Source organism: Danio rerio, chromosome 3, assembly GCF_049306965.1.
Source record: "Danio rerio strain Tuebingen ecotype United States chromosome 3, GRCz12tu, whole genome shotgun sequence".
Lineage (NCBI taxonomy): Eukaryota > Metazoa > Chordata > Actinopteri > Cypriniformes > Danionidae > Danio > Danio rerio.
In genome coordinates this window covers 33,508,940-33,524,784 of record NC_133178.1, presented here as the reverse complement: position 1 = coordinate 33,524,784, position 15,845 = coordinate 33,508,940, and the positions used below count along the sequence as shown (strand labels likewise).

The window sequence follows — 15,845 nt, the reverse complement described above, 5'->3', positions numbered from 1 at the left end:
AGCAGCCATTTACATCCGAAGTAGGAACAAAACATGGAAGTCAATAACTATGTTTAGTATTTGTCACATAATATATGATACAAAAACAGCAGTGAAATGTTTTTAAGAGATTGGATAGCCATTTCAAGCCACAATTTAATTACAGAAATACCATGGTTAAGCTAGCAGATCACTAATACCTATGGTGTAAATATTTAACTATAATTATTATTTCTTTTATTTCAGACAAAGTTTTTTTTGTTAAACCATAATTTCTGTCAGGCTAACGTTGACAAAACTAACACGTTATTCAATTCAGAGAATTCGTTTGCTGAAAATATTCGTAACTGGCTAACAATTGACGGCGTCTGATAACAGCCATAATCCTTTTATATAATTGAGTAGGCATCGCTTAAATAGCAAATATGAAAAAGATGGAGAGAATCAAGAGCAGCATAATGAATATAGTGAGCGTTTCAGTCTGGCAGGGATTAGAGATGAGAAAAAGAAAGGATAGCACGATAGACACAGAGAAAGAAAGAGAAACGCAGCTCCATCTCAGTCTGTAATTACGTGTACATTATAGAGGAGAACAAAGCAAGCCCCTGAAGTCATAACACAAGGATATACCCTCACTTTGGTTTTCATTCACACTGGGGGAAAAAGAGGTTAATAACAATACTTCTCGTTTTAGGCCAGACTAGCTGGCGTCGTAAATGTGTGTGTCTCTCTCTGCTGGTGTGTATGTATATTTCCAACGCTGCACTCGGTTGCTAAGATGTTGTGTAGATGTGTTGACTGTTTAGATGTCACATTATGGTTTGAGGGCAGGTGTTAATATTATCGAACTTCAGATTTGCTAGATAATGCAAAAAAAATAACAAATTAGATAATTTGTTAAATTGGCAGGCAATTTAAGTTCTTTGAAGTTCTTTGCAATTAGTTTAGGTGTGGATAGGTTGTCCATCAGTTAATTAATGATGTCTTGTATAAGCAGATCCTAAGTCTGATGCCCAAATGACATCCCACGCAAAAGTCCCTGCAAGTCCGTTCCCAGTTCTTGACATTGTCAGTTACTATACCTGTTTTACGGATGGTTCAAGAGAGCGCATTTTAATGAAGGTTTCTCATTCGATTGGCAATATAAATCCCTTTAAATATATCTTGGAAATGTTCGCTAACAGCTCGGTTGATTTATTTAAAAGGCTCTTTAAAAAGAACTGAAAAAACGCGACTTTGATAAAAGATAAAACGAGATTCTGAATCAATGCGCATGCTTATAAACGTGATGACTAAACATGTAACACTATTTAACATCCAAAAGAAAAGTAATATTTTTTTATAAGTTAATCATAAGAGTTTAATAGTTATTATTTATTTAATGCAATGCAGGCGTGGAGGCAGCAAACAATTCTAAACGCATCATATAATTATAATGCACGACAAGTCCTCATTTATTTCTCATTTTTCATGCGTTTCTGTCAAATATTTTGGCTTACCCATTTAAACGAGGTACTGCAGTTCGGTAATCACAAGTTTTCGCTTTCAAGACGATACAACATGTTCCAAACAATTTAATTTCTGAATTTTGTTAAATAAATAATAGACAGCACTTTTAAGCTCCATTAGTTATGAGGCCTATAAAAACTTGAATTATTTATTTTCCAATTCCATCATTATTAGTTTTATTGTTTTTAAAGGAAAATGTTCTCTTCATGTATTTTTAAGCTAAAGTTATTCATGCTGTCTAAAAGTTTAAATTATGCGAAAGAATGACGCATTAATAAATGATAACACGTAATTAAAATAATGCGGTAAAATACACAAACGACTCAAACATGTATAAAAGCATATCTGGAGCTCATTTGTTAATTTTTATGTACGAATATTTTTTATTTAGACAACTTCTTAAACAAAAATCTTTTTAAAAGATTAAATGGTTTATATAGTATCATACTTTAGTCAAATTTACCCAAATAACTATGATTTACCTCTTTCTCTTTGATAAGGAAAATTGGTTACATGGAATTAATTGCTCAGACGAATGTGCAATATAATGTATTTTAATATTATATTGTTTCAGTAAAATTAATGTTCAGTAATAGTTATACTGATTTATTAATTATTTTCAGGAGCTTACATTTATGGTCCTAAATGATATTTGTGTACTGTAGTTGATTCATTAATACCAGGCTTAGTAATTAATTTTTACCAGGCGTAGTAAAAGCAGCATAGACCTCGAAATGAAATTTTCAAGTTAAACTTTAAGAAATTGTGTATGAAATTTGCGCACAGACCTAATTCTGCAAAGGTTTTTCTTTTTCAGAATATTGCTGCAGTAAAAAAGCAATTGCTATTCAAATTTGATATGAAATGTATATTCCAAAGCTAATTTTATGCAAAAAAATTTAAAGTAACAAAAAGTAAAAGTCATTAAGATTTCTTTTTAGTTTGAGGGTGATATGTCCAAAAATATTCGGTGATGCAGTTTGGGAGCATTACGAATTGTTTTTGCTAGAAAATTAGTACGAATTGTTTTTGCTAGAAAATTAGAAATTTAACATTTGGTTGTGACTTTTCATCAACATTTAACTTTTGTTTTAAGTCTGTCAAACAAATAATACAATAATAAATTCATAACCTAAATAAAGAATAACAGCTCCCAAGGGTTATAAATGATTCATTTATGAATTAACAAAAATATTTTTCTTTACTGCAAGCTGAAAAGATATGCTCTCTTGTGGTGTCTCGTCATCTCTCTGCATGATTTCCTGTAAAGTTTCAGAATAAAATCAGTTTCTGTAGCCAAATGACTCTGAAGCCTTTTTCTAAACATCAGGTTAAATTCAACCTATGATGCAATAATCTGTGACCTCAATACACTACACAACAGACTTGAATGATCAGCCTTTCTGGAGTGAATAAGCGACTTATCTTTCCCTGTAAAAGACAATTAGTTTGGACAATAGTTCAGATATTCAGCCTTTTGTCTGTTCTAAATGGTGAAAGTGAATATGAGAGATATCAACATTCAAGATTGACCTGTGACCCTGCATCTCACCAGTGTCTCAGGTGCCTCTACCTGTCAGTGTAATTGAAGTGCTTGATGAGCACGTTTCTGTGAATGTGTTTTAAAACTAGCTGCAGGGTTTTGGGTGGTTTAAGGCACTGCTCAAGCTGGGCGGTTCACCAGAGAGACAGATTGTCTCCTTCTGTCTGGCGGCTGCCAGCAACTTCAAAGGTGTTGATCTGAACTCATTTTGCCTTTGAACATTGCTGAAGTTCTCTCTACCTTACACTGTGTGCTCGTTTTATTTCTGTCTTGTCTCTCGCTGACTGTGATCTGCCATCTGGGAGCACGCTCTGGCAGGTCTATCCAAGCCTGAGGCAGTGAGGGATAAGTGGGTAGATGGCGTTCTGTCTGTCTGTCTGCATTTCTGCTGTTTCATCCATCTATAGATCCACTGTTCTATGTTATTCTGTTGTGTGCCCATCCTTTCATCTGTCTATCCATCTGTCTATTCTGCTGTCTATCTACCCGTTGATTCATCCTTTATTCTGTCATTCTGTTAGTCTATAGATTTGTCGATTCATACATTCAATTGTCCATTCATAGATTCTGTTATTCTTCTCTCTGTTTGTTCTGCCATTCGTCCAATCTGCTGCTCATCCATACATCCTTTTTATTCATCAATCTATCGTTATATCTTTCATTCTGTCCATAGTTTGCCTATTCATCCATCCATGCTGTTGCTACATTCTTTACACCCATCATCCATCTGTCCGTCTGTCCATCCATCCATCCAGCAGTTCTGTAGTTCACCAGTCAATGTTTGTTTTGCCATTCATCCATTCATTCAGCTAATCATCCATTTGCCATTCATCTGTGTGTTGCTCTGCCATTCTGTTTATGTGTATAGTGTATAGTTTGCCCATTTATCTATCAATCTGTCCTGCTGTCCATCCATCCATTCAACATTCTATCTCTAATTCTGTCACTCCAGTTTTACCCATCCATCAGTCCATTTATCCATCCTTGCAAGCATTCCATATTTTATCCAATCAGTCATCAAACCATTCTGTGATTTGTCTGTCTGTCTGTCTGTCTGTCTGTCTGTCTGTCTGTCTGTCTGTCTATCTATCTATCTATCTATCTATCTATCTATCTAACTATCTATCTATCCATCCGACCATCCATACGTCCTGATGTTCTATTCTTTCTGATGTTCCATCCATGCATCCATTCATGCATCCATCCATCCATGCATCCATCCATCCATCCATCCATCCATCCATCCATCCATCCATCCATCCCTCCATTCATTCATCCACCCATCTGTTCTGATGATTCATCCATCCATCTGTTCTGATGTTCCATCCATCCATCCATTCACCCATCTGTTCTGATGATCCATCCATCCATCCATACACCCATCTGTTCTGATCATCCATCCATCCATCCATCCATCCATCCATCTGTTCTGATGTTCCATCCATCCATCCACCCATCTGTTCTGATGTTCCATCCATCCATCCATCCATCCATCCATCCATCCATCTGTTCTGATGTTCCATCCATCAATCCATCCATCCATCCATCGATCCATCCATCCATCCATCGATCCATCCATCTGTTCTGATGTTCCATTCTTCCATCCATTCATCTATCCATCCCTCATTTCGTCCATCCATCCATCTTTCCTTCCTTTCTTGTTCCATCCATCCATCCATCCATCCATCCATCCATCTGTTCTGATGTTCCATCCATCCATCCATCCCAGAGGAATGAAGGAAACAGAAGGTGAGTCCAGTGTTGTGACACTGTTCATCCATCCATTTGGTTTGCCATTCATCCATTTATGCATTTATATCCATATATTCATCTATACATTTATATTTTCAATGTTCCGTCTGTTATTATCTGTTTGCCCATCCAACCTTCCAACCAATCCTTCCATCCAGTCCATCCATCCATGGTTCATCTAACCATCCATTCTTTATGCCATTAATCCATCTATGCATCCATCCATTCACCCATCCATCTGAAATTGACAGACTATAGTTTCCCACCCATCTGTCCTTTCGTCCATCCATACTGTGTTTTTCCATTTATCTGTTCCGCCATTCATCTGTTCATCATTCCGTGGGTCTGTAAATATGTTTATCTGTGAACAACATACATTTAGCATTATTTTCTAAATATTTTTTTACATCAAAGCTATAATTATTTCTTTCCCCTACTGTATTAAAGAGTGTATGAATTCACTGATTACTGTATGGTTCTATACCACCTTAGAGGACCGATTGTTCAATTGATGTTCAAAGAATAGAAGAAGAGTAACGCAAAGTCAGACGCAAAATATTATGTTCAATAAAGCAGTAATTTCTTTAAGATTGTTGAAGGTTAACTTTAAAATGTGTAAACACAAATAGTCAAAATACAAAAAAATAAAATTAAATAAAATAACCTAGGCCCACATGAATAATAACGATTAACATACAAGGATGCCAATAATTGCAGTACTGAAAGGTGGTAATACAGTGTTGAAATAAGTTACAATAATTTCAGAGAATCAGTCAAGTCTGTAGTCCCATTTAGCAACTATATAATAACCGTCTTTTAAAAAGAAGTGTAACAGATTCATAAAATCAAGAGTGTGATGTAACTGATGTGTTTGTGTTAATCACAGACCATATTTAAGTGATTTAACCGAAATCCCATAAAAAAATCATTGACCTGGAACGAGGGAACGGAACTGCTAAAATGCTAACTCGCGAGAGGGCCACTTAACCACGCCCACATAATAACGTAACAGGTAAAATAACGAATGTGCATTTAGAAAACAGAATAATTCAACAATCTTGTGAATACCCTTTGAAGTACATTTTGAATGTTTTATCTGTCCTAATAGTAGATTTTATAGTGTTAATGAGGTGGTGTATGTTGCGGATGTCTGTAACTCCTCATTCATGAGATGTTTTAGTACTGTGGTACAGTGAAACTGAACCTTGAACAAGTTCACTTTTTTTCCCTTTGGCAGATTCCTTCTTACTAAAACAAATCATAACTAATTATGCAAGTGGTAATTACCTAAACAAGTGGTCAAAGATACAAGGGAAGCACTTAATTGCTAAAAGCACTAGTATAACAGTGCCCATCTGACACTTTGATTTACGACTACAAATAGCCTATTGTCTGGGTGTGATTGTTCATTGTTTCCAGATAAAAGCCTACAGGTAATTTTTCAATGTCAGTACATATATTCCTTTATTGATTGTTGTTTTATGTTAACGCTTACAAAATGTTATATTGGCTCTGTATTTCTTGTCTGCACCATTAACCAGGATATGCGGAAGTTTGCATATACTTAAAACCGGCGCCATTAAATATGATTAATGAGCCTAATTAGATGATATCAGTTGTTGGTGTTTAAGCATTATAGTACAAAAAATATCATTCTCCACAAACATTACTTTAAATGCCTACAGTAAATGATGGTTTGGGTACAGTACACACTTCCTGCTCACATTGGCTGAACTGCTCTTACTCCAACTAGGGATTTCGAGTACTGTTGTAAAGGTTTTGAATGGTTTCCAAGAGCCACATCTCTGTAGCATTCACTTTCGCAAGTAATCTGCCAGAGGAATGTTGTCCTGCTACTCTGACCGATTAGCCAAATCCGCTTTTAGCAGTGGGTGCGTCTCTGTCCCGAGGCTTTATCGAGGAGCCTCAGAAATGCAGGAGAATCAAAGATGGAGGATTCACACCTCTGCCAGGAGGAAACACCCAGTAGCCTCCTCGCAGGTGGTAGAACTTAATCTCCCAGTACACACACCCTCTCACATACTCTCTTTTTTTAAAGGTCATCAATCATTTAGGGGCTAACATTACAGCTGAGTGTCAAAACAAAACCTCATGTAAGAGGATAAGAGCAAAAAAGATGCTCTTAAAGTTTCAGATCCAAAGGCACAAAGCACATCAATTCAACAGCTGCTGCTTTGGTTATAAAGGCTTTGGGCATTATGTAACTTTGTATATTTGATCATTCAAAGTCTTTCCTTGAACCTATTTTTTGTCTTTGGATCTGTTTTGTCACATTATTATCTGATTTCCCCTATATTTTCTTCAATTCTAAATATATTTTTCCAGGATCTTTGTGGAAATATTTTTGCAGATAATTTATTTAGCATGTGTGATATTAACATTACAGCCTTATAGGGACAATTCTCCCAAGAAAGAAAATAGTCATCGTTTATTTACCCTTTACTTGTTTCAACCCTTAATGAAATAAGAATAATGAAATAATATTTTGTAGAATGCTGGTTTCATTAGTTTTTTTATATATATATGGAAGTCAATGGTCCCAGGTTTTCAGCTTTCTTCAAAATATCTTCTTTTGTGTTGAACAGATGAAAAAACTCATAAATGTTTGGAACCACCTGAGGGTGCAAATATAGTGAGCACATTTTTTTGGTAAATCCCTTTAAGGGAAAGAAGGGTGTTTTTGGACATGTTGTACCCTAATGACCTAATTCACAGTCTGTGTAATACTTTGGTCAGGGTGGTTGAAACATTCCACAACTGTTCTGTGTTTACCGAATACTACCCCAGCCATCTGATCTCATCCATTTATCCACCCAGTGAAATGAAGATTGAGGTTTGTGGCTTTTATTCATCGTCTTTTAGTCTGCTTTTCTAAAAGCTGTCAAAATGTACTTTTAGTAGCAGATATATGCATCTAAAAACTTTAAACTGTCAAGGTAAATAGAGCAAAACCATGATGACTCATCCTTAGGCATGGGTCGGATTCTGAGTAAAAAACAACAACTTTTTTTTTTACCTTTGAAAACTAAATATTTTATTTTGAGAAACATTTAGAATATTTTGGAGCAGTGAACATGTCAGGATAAATAATTCAAATTTATCATTGGCTTCTGCTGTTTCATTAGTTTCAAAAACACTGATTTCATTACAATTTAAAACAGCATCTTTGGAAATCTTTTCTGCAGGAGAAACTGTTGTACTAAATAACAGGAAAAATAACTTAAATAAAATACCTTATACATACAGCGCAGTGTTTCTCAACTGGTGGGTCACGACCCAAAAGTGGGTCGCGGGAACACTTTCAGTGGGTCGCGGAGTGTGTTATCATAAAACAACAAAAATGTCTTTTTTAACTTATTTTGGTAATATCGGACTTTTATTCGGAATGAGCGTGTGACAACCACACTGTTTGACATTTCAAATTTAATTTAATTATAGCAACAAATATGTCGAAGTGCAAGTACGACCCTGAATATGTAAAGTATGGATTTATAGATTGACGACAAAAAAGGCTTAAATCATCAGTGTCATATGTAGTGAGGTGCTCTCACAAGAGAGCATGAAACCTTCTAAATTAAAATGACATTTAGAAACCAAACAATCCAGTTGCAAGGACAAACCTGTGGACTATTTTCAAAGACGACTCAAATAGCTGAGGGCATCACAAAAGTGCCAAACATCTTCATGTTCAAAACAAGTACAGGCAATTCACGCATCTTACTGTGCTCATCGTGAAGCAAAGGCCAAGAAAGCCCACACAATAGCAGAAGAGCAAATAACTGGTGATTATTATAAAAATGGTTACGAATATTTCAATCATTTTACTTTAATTTGCTGGTTTGTTCTGTTCACCAGGATAAGTGTTAATGTTTTATTAACAGTTCAGTTTGTTTAATAGTAACTGAGCTTTTCTTTACCCTAACCACTGTTTACAGTATTTGACGTTTTTACTCTGTAATATTACTATAATTTGATACATTTTGTTTGACAGCAATAAAATATTGTTTATTTGTAAGTCTTGGTGATTTTCTTATGATTTACTTGTCACTACTTGTATATGTTGACAAATAAATACAAATGAATTATAATTCCTAAAATTGTATTATAGTTCCTAGAAATTTGGGTCGCGGCTTGATGACCAATGGGCAAACCATGGCCATACCAGATGAGAGCACTGCCTTAAGGTAAAGCAGAAAATGTTACCGGTTTTAAAACCTTGACCACTGTATACCTTATAAATGGTTATCACTCCATGCCTACTTATCCTGCACTACACAATTTTGTGCCCAATTAAATCAATAGTTGATATTTTGGTTTCAAAACCATTCCAGGAAATACATTATTCACAATACCAAATATAGAGAAATACTAAACACTAAAGACGCCAAAGACTTGTCCAAGTATCCACACTTTATTTTCTAATTGATGTTTAAGTGGGTTTAAAATCTGCAAGTGTGTGTCAGAAACACATGCAATGTTTAAAAAAAGTAGCTCTATTTTATATTTTAATATTTTGCATATTAAAATAATCTTATAAATGTCTGTTGAGTTTTCCCTAAAGAAGAGGACACAATTTAGTAATGGTGGTGCTTCTAATTAAGTGCTAAAAAGCAGTTGTAGACGATTGTACCCACAAAAAGAAAAATACTTAGTTTTACTTGCAAATTGAATGTGGAATTGAATTTGCTGTGTTTTTATAGACACTGGACAGTCTTCCTATTGCTTGCATGTGTTCTCAAGTTGGCCAAGACTGAATGTGAGAATTCAGAAGGGTCCAAGATGCAAGACATTCCTCTGTTTTCCTGCTTAATAGAGAGATGATTTCTTGTTTAATTAGTTTTTATAACAAAAGTCGTATTTGTTTTAAGCGATTAAACTAAAAAATTAAACAATATAGCTGTATACACTTTTTTTATGTTTAGAAATGTATTTCTTTTGTAAGTTGTTCCAGTTAATACATTTAATTAGATCAAAATTTAACCTTAGTTGCAATACCATCATTATTCATAAAAAATTTTTATATTGTTTCAAACAGCTCTCACCAAAAAATCATTTCAGAGCAGTGCCATCCGGCATTAGAACAATAAATTACAGCTTAGAGGAAACTTGGCCTGGCTGACTGTGGAGTCTGCCAAACATATAATCATTAAACTCATAAATCCGTACAAAGAGAAAACCAATTTCAATGTAAGATAAAGCGATATAAGACCTCAGCATAAAAAACATCCAGGAGAAAACCTCTGGGGAAATGTACCAAATCTCTTAAGTGAAGCATTAAGTGACATCTCATTCGATTAAGCAACATCCCTGCCAAACATCTGCTTTATCGTTTTCATTTATATCAATATATGCTTTATAAATGCTTATGATAGTCAGGTGCCTTCTGTCTGAAGTATTTTGTATTGTTTTCAGGCAAGGCATCTTTAATCTGGATAACTTTATCAGGAAGGACTCAGGGTGGTGGGGGTGGGGGGTGTCACAGTGGTGCAGGGGGTAGCTTGATCACCTCACAGCAAGAAGGTCGCTGGCTCGAGCCCCAGCTAGGTCAGTTGGCATTTCTGTGTGGAGTTTGCATGTTCTCCCCATGTTTACATGGGTTTCCTCTGGATGCTCCGGCTTCCTCTACAAATCCAAAGACATGCGCTATAGGTGAATTGGGTAAGCTAAATTTGCCGTAGTGTATGAGTGTTTGCCTGAATAAGAGTGTATAGGTGTTTCCCAGTGATGGGTTGCAGCTGAAAGGGCATCCGCTGCGTAAAACATACGCTGGATAAGTTGGCAGTTCAATCTGCTGTGTCGACCCCAGATTAATTAAGGGAATAAGCCGAAAGGAAAACAAATGAAAGTCAGAATGAATGAATGACTCACATGGATAAAAAAACTTTGGATAAAACATTTGTCTTAAACTGCATTACATATGTGGCTGTTTCAAAAGACATTTCACTCGGGTTAGAAAGAAACAGAGATGGAAACAAATAAATCAGAAGCATTATGAAAGACAAATACTTATTAAAACAATTGGAAACAAATCTTTCCACACTCTTTAAAGCAGCATTTGGTGAAATTAACAGTTTGGATTCTGTGGGATTAATTTACAAATCAGCATCAAAAACTCTCCTTCATAAACTGGATGTTATTTACCATGCTGCAATTAATTTTGTTACTGGTGCGCCATTTATTACTCATCACTGTCAGCTGTATTCTTTACTAAATTGGCCTTCAATTTAATCACGTTGACAAATTCATTGCTTTCTGTTCATTTACAAAACTCTTATTGGGAAAACTCAGTCACTTCTTAACATTCAGAAAACCTTTTGAAATCTCGCTCCAGTAGTTTTATTAAACTTTGTATACCGAGAGTTCGCATTTCATTTGGTCGCTACTCTTTTCAGTTTTCTGCTGCTGATGCTTGGAATCATCTGCAGCAGATCTTAAAACTTTGCACTTTTATTGCACTATCATCCTTTAAAAATTCAATCCAGTTAATAGTACAAGATCACTGTGCACTGTTTTTAGTTTTTCATTGGTTTTATATGTTATTATCTGCATCTGTGAAATTGTTACTGTATTGTGTCCCTGCTACTTTGTGCTTTTTATGTTGCCTCTTGGCCAGGTCGTCGAGAACTGAGGCTCAGTTGACTTACCTGGTTAAATAAAGGTTGTTATTATTGAAAGATTATGTGCATTTTAGTTCAGTTGCATTTACATTGATTAAACTCTGATGTGATATGATGGGGTGACCTGTGCCTCGACCCCCACAAACTGATAGGTGTGAACTAAATGACCCTTTTACAATCTCAATGGGTATTAGCAAAACAACAGCTGAAACATCTGAAGAGGGTCCTGCTGAGCCTCGTAAACAGAATGGTTTGTTTGATGCTAATATAAAGTACTGTCTCACAGACAGTACTTTGAGTTAAGTTACTTGAAGACCGACGGGTTAACATCACTGCTGAGGAACTGCACTATTCATTGTCTTCAATAAAGTCTTCTCTCCGTAAGAACTTTGGTCAGCTTACTTATTTTATGTGTTAGAGTAATCTAATACATTGGCGAGCCCCCCAAGAACGGTTAAGCCAAATACAGCAAAATCTAACAATTTGGCGAAGCCAGCCAGGAGAGACTGAAAAGAGGAAAACTCATCAACTGCAACAAGAAATGAATTGAAGAATCTTGGAGAATCTACAGTTAAAGCTGAAGATAAACGGATTTTGTTTGTGGACGAGTCCTGGATCTACATATTGTATCTGTGGACACCCTTTATTTTAATCAACTGGATCTCATCTCAAAGATCCTAGTTTGGTGAGTGAAACTTATCAGCTCTCTTAAAGAACCCTTAAAAGAAACATCTTTTATAAGTAACCATTAAAGTAAGCAGATCGACCTGTATATGTAGTGCAGTAATAAACTAAATACAGTGATAGTATTGCTGAAATTTCAGGCTTTCTCTTGATATTTGCAGAAATTGTAAAAGAAACAATTTGGTCCATTTATCAAAAGATTTTGAAAGAGCAGTGGAAATTTTAGGCTTAGTCCATTCTCAGGGTACTTGTAGGAATTATTTAAATAATTTGGTCCTTTCTCATGGAGATTGTAGGAATTGTTGAAAATAATTTGGTCCATTTCCCCAGGGGACTGTAGGAGCCGTAAAATAGTTTGGGACTGATGTTGCTGCAAGAATTAGGAATTCTTGACTGGGTGCTAATTCAGTAGCCACTATTTTAATTTTGAAGGTAACAGAGCCTTCTGTGATAGAAATCTTAAAACATTGTAGGTTTGGTTCGTTTTCTAGAGTTTGCATGAACTGTTAAATAATCATTCTGGTCCAATCACTAAGATTATGCAGAAGCAGAGCTTGGTCCATTCTCAGCTGTGATTGTAGAGATTGAAAAATAACAGTTTAGCTTATTTTTCCAAAGATGGTTATGAGCCATATAAAGCAAACATAAAAAGTTTGAGACTGATATTGCTGCAAGAATGAGGAATTCTTGACTGTGGGCTAATTCAGTAGCCATTATTGTAATTTTAAAAATTCTAACTGTTACAATATGATGGCATAAAACTGAAAGCTGTTTGCCTTAGGTTTAAGGATACAGTGAGATTTAAGCACATTGTATTAGGGACAAATCCTAAAGAAAGTTACTTAGCCTTCTAAGATAATGCTCAAAAAGAATTGTTATTAGACAGAAGCTTTCAGGCAATTTTAGGCTTGATTCTTGCTTTGAAGATTGTAGAAACTGTGAAAAAATAATTCTGGTCAAATCACTAAGATAATGCAGAAGCAAAGCTTGACACATTCTCTGTTGGGATTGAAGAGATTGTAAAAGTAATAGTTTAATACATTTGTTCAAAGATTGTTAGTAGCCAAATAAGATTTGGGACTGAAAGAATGAAAGTGGTAATTTAGTAGCCACTATTTTAGCTTTGAAACAAATGTTGAATCTGTCTATGTATTTGTAATGGTTTAACAGACTGCTGTTAATTTAAATTTGAATAAGCACCTTTATTAGCTCTAACACCTTTTGTTCTGTTTCACACCTCTGAGAGCACTGTCCTGTACTTCCCATGGCTGAGTCTTCAAGAAACTATGCTAATGGAGCTACCCTGAGAACAACATCAGAAAAACATGGAACAGAACCTCCATGTGTTACCATTGACCAGATGTTGGAGAATTTGAATGCATATTTAGACAAAAGGCTGGGACTGAGGAAGTGTCGTGATGATGTATGCAAGAAGTACAGCATCAAGCACTCAGGGAGTGGATTATGGGCATTGCCGGACATTAAAAGGGCTTATGGAAAGACACAGCGCTTATGCACAACCACCAAGAAGGATGGATTGTCTGTGATTTTGGTTAAGCAAATTCTTCAACATGAGCATAAGTGTGAGACTGACAGATTGGAACGTGAGAACAAAGCGGAGAAAGCTAAAGTTCGAGCACTGGCTGAACAATTGCAAAACTTAAAGGCGCATAAAGAAAGACTGGAAAAGGAAAACAACAAGCTATTGACTTTGATCTCCAAACAGCTGGAATCAAAATCTTCAAGCAGCTTTGTTGACAGTGAGGCTGATCTTTCCATCAACACCTGTGTTCATGACCCAGTGAACTCAAAGATTAGATTAGCTCCTGTGATTGTCAAACACAGAAGGACTAACGTTGAAATTGACAATGAGGAGGGCTATGAAGACAGTGGAGAGAGACGAACTCGCACTGTGACAAAAGTGGTAAAGAAGTATGTTCCATACAGGACATACCATCCAGCTACTCCAGAGCAAGTTGACAAATGGTCAAAAGAGCTGCCAGATGTATACAAACAACCACGAAAGGTTTGGCAGTTTCTTCAACGACTGCAGAAAATCTACATTTTACATCCACTAGATGGTGTGATGATTCTTAATGTCACCCTAAGAGACAGTGACCAAAAGAGACTCACAGAAAGTGTTGAAAGAAGGATTGGTGAATCACAAGAAAACATAGAGGATGGATGGGAAGCCATAAAAAACTTCTTGTTTGAACTGAAACCTGCAGAGGTCAATTGGGCAAGAATTACCTCATGCATGCAGAAAACTGGAGAAAGTGTTGCAGAGTTTGAAGAACGCTTCAGACATATATGGACGGAACATTCTGGTCTGAATACAAGTGAAGATCTTGACAAAGACACTGGAATTCCCCTGAAAACAGCATTTGTCAATGGACTCAATCCTGAGATTTCTAAAGATCTTAAAATCAGGTATGATGACTGGGACAGCACTGTAACAACTTTCATCCAGATTGTTGAATGGTCAGCTAAACTGGAGAGAGCACAAGATGTCAGACTCAGATCTTTGCAATCGAAAAGTTTGTTTTACAAGAACAGAACAATTGAGGATGAGCAAAAAGAACGTGAGTATATGGGATACTCAAAACTACGAACTAAAGGAAGATGCAGAAATTGCAATGAAGAAGGACACTGGGCCCGTGAGTGCAAGCTCAGTTTAAAACATCAAAGCCAAGATGATGACCACCTGTTCAAGCAGTTTCAGCAGCTAACAATACAACAAAAATAGACTCTGCTAAATGCTGTACAGCCGCAGGGAAACTGAAGAACCTCTCTCTGCAGCACCAGCTAGTGACGTCTTTTCCAGAAGCTGATGAACTGAATGTGTATGCAAACAATAAGGTAAAAGCTGACACAGAAGTCTCAACAGATGAAGACAAGTTTGATGTCCTAGTAGATGGTGTTGCCAAACAAGCCGTAAAGGAGAGAGGTGAACATACAGCGGCATTAAGACAGCTTCAGAAAGACCACGGATCTTTAGTCTTAGACAGAATGCAGACTGCAAATGAAAAGTCTCCAAAAGAAATGCTGATGGACGATGCACAAGAACTGCGTGATGGCAATCAATGCAGTATGGATGGAAACAGACTATGCCCTTTTGAACATCCCCCAAGCCAGCCCATGTCCACAGAAAACCTGACATCTGACAGCCTTGTCCAAAACAAAGCAAGACTCAGCCTGGCAGTACATGAGGACAATAATCAAGTTTTGTCACCTCTGAAGAGGGGCCATAGTTTAGAGCCCAGTAAATGGGTAAAGACACGACAACCTCAGAAACTACCACTAAAATCCAAGTGGAAGAGCTCACTTGAGAAAGTTTTAGTATCTGATTCAATAATTAATGTTCAGGGACTTGATGAATGGATCAACGTGAGTTTGCCTAGAGACGAGGGATAGATGACAGTAGTGTTTTTCAGAGTCCAGATATGGCGGGACTAGAGTTTTTAGGCTCTAGCTTGTCGCCTGAGGATGAAGACATTAACCACCACTGATAAACACTGTAGTGTCCTGTCAATATTAAATAGGGACAGTTTCTATACTTTCTATAGGCAGTTTGAAAATTTCTCTGAAATCTTTTTCTGGGCAAGATACGTTTCCCTTTTCCCTTTTGTGTGATTGCAGGTGTTCCAGAGGATGACCAGAGACACACAACACCAGACACCTAGATGAACACACCTGAACATCCACAGAACACAACCACATCCTGCTACTTCTACAACATC

The 15,845-nt window shown here is 36.4% G+C and overlaps 1 protein-coding gene across 1 annotated transcript; it reads left to right on the top strand.

Moving 5' to 3' along the window:
- Positions 1-13,465: 13,465 nt before the first annotated feature.
- znfl1 (zinc finger-like gene 1) lies at positions 13,466-14,851 on the top strand. Its single transcript, NM_194389.1, is given in 1 exon segment — positions 13,466-14,851. A coding segment is annotated over 1 exon segment (1,386 nt).
- The last annotated feature ends 994 nt before the right edge of the window (positions 14,852-15,845 follow it).